Source organism: Atractosteus spatula, chromosome 9 (assembly GCF_055471065.1).
Source record: "Atractosteus spatula isolate fAtrSpa1 chromosome 9, fAtrSpa1.hap1, whole genome shotgun sequence".
Lineage (NCBI taxonomy): Eukaryota > Metazoa > Chordata > Actinopteri > Semionotiformes > Lepisosteidae > Atractosteus > Atractosteus spatula.
In genome coordinates, this window is record NC_142714.1 from 18,557,560 (window position 1) to 18,563,559 (window position 6,000).

General features: G+C 32.5%; 1 protein-coding gene across 6 annotated transcripts in view; it reads left to right on the forward strand.

The window, feature by feature from the left end:
* Window positions 1–2,511, forward strand: part of aspg (asparaginase homolog (S. cerevisiae)) — a 49,522-nt gene extending 47,011 nt beyond the window's left edge. For 5 of the 6 annotated variants that reach the window (XM_088925357.1, XM_088925361.1, XM_088925358.1 and 2 more), the window contains one exon: window positions 1,140–2,511. In XM_088925357.1, coding sequence (XP_088781483.1) covers window positions 1,140–1,196 — 57 coding nt within the window. In that variant the 3' untranslated portion in view covers window positions 1,197–2,511. Of the gene's footprint in view, window positions 1–216; window positions 362–1,139 lie in introns of all 6 variants that reach the window. The other variant, XR_016091589.1, reaches the window with a different exon arrangement.
* Window positions 2,512–6,000: the final 3,489 nt, after the last annotated feature.

Sequence of the window (6,000 nt, forward strand, 5' to 3'; positions counted from 1 at the left end):
CCATGTAAAAATCTGAAAGAGAGTTTCAGGGAATGAGTTCACTTGTTCAAGATTTTTGTCCATGATTATCTTTAAGGGAATAAATATTTTAATTTATGTGTCCTGTCTGATCCATCTCTGGACAGAATCTAACCTTCTTGCAAGTAACGTTTTGAAATCCAATCTTAAAATCTGTTAAGATATCTTCAAATTACTTTGTCTTGTTCTTGTTTTCAGCGTCTATGAATTGCAAATGACGAGTTAATAAAATAAAGCAATTGGAGTTTTTCGGTGAAACGTACAGAATCTTTCCATGCCAAAAAGAGTGTGCCCACTTGTACCCACTGTTCTTCTGTACTGTGGATAAAAATATCAGCCTTCTGTAAGAGCTTTTGCATGAGGCACTGCACAATGTACAAGAATATTATACTGTTTATATCATCTTTGTTTTGTGTCTGGTGCTGTGCTACATACATACCACTTTTGGGTTAGTTATACAGTATATATTGGCAGGGTTCTGCATATGTTATCAAAATAAATATTTAAGTAAACAAGAGTTTAACTGATGAGAGTATTTGATCATGTTACTGTGGCCTTTTAAGAAACGTTATTTAAATTACAAGAACCTGATGGAATGAATGATAACAGTTTTAAGTCTTGCTTAAGAGTGCAATAAGTCTCACATATGCTTTTTTCAAATAGTAATTAAAGGTTTAGGATATTTTTTTTTGCTTCTTGTGTTGTGGTGTTCATAAAACTAAATTGACTTGGCAACTATGCTATGTAGTATTGTAATATTAGATTCATTTAATTTTTGTGAATGAAACTTTTCACTTAGCTTTCTTTAATGGGATCTACATTTTTGCTGTGCTTGTATACTTCTGTTATTAAGGAGTTATTCATTTGGTTGAAAATGTGTTTGATTAATGTTAATTATTTTGCACCTTTGTGCATTTCTTTGAAGGATGTGGAAATAACAGATGAATATTGTTTAGTAAATGTATAGCGTAAGTGTCAGCATATGGAAAATTGATGTTGATAATTATCATCATCTTTATTGTTATTAAATCCAGACTTATACCACTTTATAATAGTTTAGTGGAGAAACTGTGCAAAATGATGAGGTTCTGTTACAGTTTTCTATTTCTGTTTCCACTTAGGTTCTTTCCAATGGAGATGTGATAGAAAGGTGGGTCCAAAATGACCTCAAGCATTGATCAGATGTAAACTTCTTAGGGAAAAGGGTACTGCAGACATTTGAACCAAAATTATGCCAGTATGACTTCCTCATACCACAGTGATTTACAGTATGTGTATTGTGATCTCTCTTGTACCACAGCTTGTTTTTGAGAATATAGTATGACATTATATTTAGATGATAAAGTCCTACCTTTTACTCCTGCACCACGTACAGTACATGCTAACTTTCATACAAATTTTGAAAAGAGACTCAGAGTTCAGTACACATTTTAACAGCTGGTCTCAGTATATTTTTAGAAGTGCTATGTAAGTCAAAGGTATTGCTACATAAGTATGGCTTTTCCCCCAAAACTTCATCATATTATTTTATAATATTTTTCTGAGTCTTTTTAGCTAGTTCACTTCTGGGTGAATAAAAAGGAATTCCTCATAGCAATCCTTTAAAAATGTTTTAGTTTTGTTCCTACTTCCTGGGTGCAAAAGCCCTGTAATGTTTCCTTTTTTTAGTGTTCTTAGTTAAATAACGTACCCTTTCTGATTTGAAAGTACAGTATATTGAATCCTCATAAAACGTTCCCCTAATTAATTATACATGTTGTTTTTAGAATGTTTTTTTAGGTATCACTTGTACTGGAGAGATTATTTTAAAGTCATTATTTTAATTACTCTTTTTTGTGGCATACAGTGTGTATATATACAATGAAGGTTGCTTTTTCAATTCGGCAAACTCTTTAAACTATCATTTTGAAGATAGAAAAGTGAAATGTTTTTTTAAAAAAAAACGTGTTCTGTTATTGGAGGTTAAAGGTGAAAAAAGTAAGCATTTTCATGTTCTATGTCCAATAAAAAAATAGAAAGTATTATTCACTAAATGTACTGTCAATGTGCTGCTTCGATGTTACCGACCTCAATGAACTGAACATGTACAGTATAATAACTTGGTCTTTATAGATACAAACGAACAAGTAAACCTCATTTGTTTGTATTATATACTATATAACGTTACACTTTCTAGTGTGTCTCCTCAAGTACTCTACAACATGGCTGTTTTGGGGATTCCTGTTAACTTCCTGTTAATTTTCTGTATTACCCACTTCATTGTTTCTGATGTGCAGGACTACATTTGGAGTGTATGATTGTATTATTTTATTATTTTATCTGTATATATGATATATTACATTCAGTACAGATTGAACTAAATATTGAAGGAACAATCTGTCTTTTTATCTAAGTACTACATATTAGTGTATGTTATGTAGTAATAGCATTAATATGTTTATGATGTATTCACAAGGTGAATAAACTCATGAATAAAGACAAGATCATGACCCATACCTTGCTGTATCATTATTTCTTTTGCCTCCAAAAATATGTATGTAAGCACTTAGAATTGAGGATTTGAGTATCCCCTAACCCATTATTTGTGTGTTTGTGATTAAACAAATCACAAATGATAGAAATTAAGTTGCATTTGGTCTCAAAGGTACTGTTCCTCTTTCATTGTTTTGCTTTTTTGTCTGAAGTGATAGTTTAGACAGGGAAATCATTTTAACAGACAGGAACAACCGATACTTCAAAGTATACGTTCAAAGTATTATCAAAGTAAGGTTCATCTTCTTGTATGCGAAACAAGTCAGTCCAGTCCATCCGCTAGGAAACCTGCCACATCCAGTGACGTTTTGGGAGAAAATGGTGTCTCAGTCAGTGCTCTCCTGCTGGGTGCTGAGTTTTTTTTTTCCTAAACCCCCTAGCTTTAGCTGTTTCCTGGGTTTTTGGACTGCTTTTTACCCAGAATATAGGCAGGAGTACTTTAGGTTTTACCCCTGAGATTTATTAGTTTTGCCTGTTGGAGGCTACTGGAGTTCACTGTTGCATTTAAGTTGCAAATATGTACTGTATGTTACGTTATTAAGTACCCATACAATCAATGTATTAACCATAGATAACTTTAACTTACAAAAAATGTTGTCAGTCATCTATTTGGATAAATATTTAAATCAATAGTACAATCATTTATTTCATATATTGCAAACAAAGGGTTAGAAAATAGAGAAAATAATAACCACAAATGAAAATAATACTTTTGAGACAAAAGAAACTGGTAGAATAAACTGTGAAATATTTCCTTATTTTGCTTCAAAGTAAAATCCAAACATACAGTACAGGGGTTGAACACCAGAAATATGCTGAGCTTTTACCATCCCTGACATTTCCAAACAAGCATCAGGCTTTTTATTGAATTAAAATACTGAATGCATTTGCTTTTTCCATTAGAAATCTGAAGTCTAGTTGAAATTCAATAACAAATCAATTACTTTTCTCCTTTATAGAACCCTGTAAATGTCACCTTTGAGAGAGAAGCTGGCTTTACTGCCATCACTTCCTGGCAGTTGAAGAAGCAGTTCAGACTTCCTAGAACTGCAGTTTACCAGCAATCTTTGAGAATATATATTACAAAAGAGAACCTTTTTTATGCAGTGATTCTGCATACTAATCCGGGGAATGTAATGTAGTCATTCATGTAGATTTTGACATAAGTTAGCAAGAGAGACAGCTGCAAAAAAAATAATAGAACCCTCATATTCTTTGGCCATTAACATCACATAGGATTTTTCTCTGATTTTGAGTCATGATTGTTCACATTGCTGCAAAACGATTAGTCACCAAGTAGAATTCTTAGTTTTTATAGGTATTTCTAGATTTCTATTACAATTATTTGGTGTTTTCAGCTAAATAAAAAGCAGTATGCGTCTGGGCAAGACGTTTCAGACAAGTCCTTAGTTCTATGATTGATTTATTTATTATCTCGCTTATGCGGTTACTAGCAGCTGAACAATCCTTCTTCAGTCTTCTTTTCTTAAGGATCCCAGTGAATAGTTTTCACAAGATGGCTAGTAGGCCTTATTTCCAAATGCACACATAATGCTTCAATTTTACATTGTTAAATTATCAGGAATTGTTTTTGACCTGGTCCTACTATTGGTCTCTTAAAGTGCCTTGGTACTTGGAGTGACACCTGCTCAGAATTTCTAAAGTTCTGTCCTGTGCTTCAGTGGATATCCAAACATGACTATTTAAGTTGCACCACCTGGTTCTTTTTTGATGGTAGCAACACAAATTTCTTAACCTATATACAATATATATATATATCTTTTTATGTATGATTTTCAAAATTAGTTGTCACGTCACTGCTTATTTACAACACTGGATATTTCTAGGCAAAGCTTACGGTGACTATGTGCATGACAGAAGCATATACTTTTACAAAAAGGTGTTGATTTATTTAAAAATTATGAGCTTTGATTTTTAAAAATAAATGATTGAAATCAATCATTACAAGACAATTTATATGCAAAACAACTACATTTTCAGAGAAATGCATTTTATGTTACATGGAATAATACTTGAATCCAATAACAACAATCCTGATTTTTAATATTAAATTCCAGTTTGGAAGGTCAGTTTCATTAGCTTATTAAAGTCCCTTACTGCTTGGTGTAAGATAGTCAGTTTGAATAATATAAAACCCTCTGCTATTCTGTACTACAGTGACCTGCAGACAAACCTAAAATTGGACCCATTAGACAAATACAACAATCCACAGGCACAGAGAGCTTTATGAATATGAAATGCTTTGCTATTGTGAAAGCAAAGTTGATCATTTTAATGTATTAATTCACATGAACATTGCTGTAGGACTGATTGTTTGATTGTTTATACATGAAACATTTCCTGTTCTGTAATATATTTATAGATGCACTTTCAAATGGATATGAACAGGTCAAGAACTCATTAGAGGAGATTTCTCAACCTTCATCACAGTTATTTCTATAATATAATCATTAAAAGCTTAACTTTGGAACATACTGTATATCATAAGAAAATGTGGCCATCCAAATATGTACAGTTAAACCGAGAGGCCTTCAAATGTAACAGATGAGTATTTGAACCAGCAGAGATCACTGAATTTTAATGATTTCAAGTATATATAAAGTATACATGTGGTTCTTTAGGGATCATGCAGAATTCACAGAGATAAAACTGAATGACACATGGAGCATAATGTATAAAAAATGTGTATGACAGAGGCACGGTTTCATGCACCTGCTTCCTGACAGTGCTGCAATCATGTTTGACAGGTATACTGAGAATGTACAGCATCTTCACATAAGAGCACAAAAAACTATAGAATGCCATACAAACTCTCAGTAGGTGTTAACCCTCCCCAATGGCAAAAGCCTGCAAAATTATTTTTTTGTACAAATCTTAGTAGCTCCTCAGTACAACCTGGAAGTTGGACTGGTATGACACAAAGAGCCTGTTTGTACGTACCTGCCTGGCATCTGGGAAAGCTTACCATTTTAAAAATAATGTAAAATACTCTGAATGTGAATAAAAAAGACATTATTTGAACACCTTTCTTGAAATAATGGCACACAATTACTCAAAAATCTTCAATTGTTTATTTAATGGTTGAAAACTACATTTGGACAAATGAAATCATATGGAAATGTTTCTTTTCTTGTAAGTATTCATCATTTCTGATACTGGTCCATAGGAATAATATTTGGCTACTTTAAAAAATTACCCTGACACTTGGAATGCATCCTTATTGACTAGCACTGATAATTGAAAGATGAAAGACTTTCTGCAATCATAATGCTTTCATTGTATATTTTATTGCTTGTTGTATAGTTAAAAGGCTTCTAAAGAAAATCAAACAGCATTACTGATACTCATCAGTGTTGTCCTGGTGTAAAAGACTGAATGATCTAGTAAATTACCAAAAATCTCACGATAAACAATCTTTATTTATCAAAT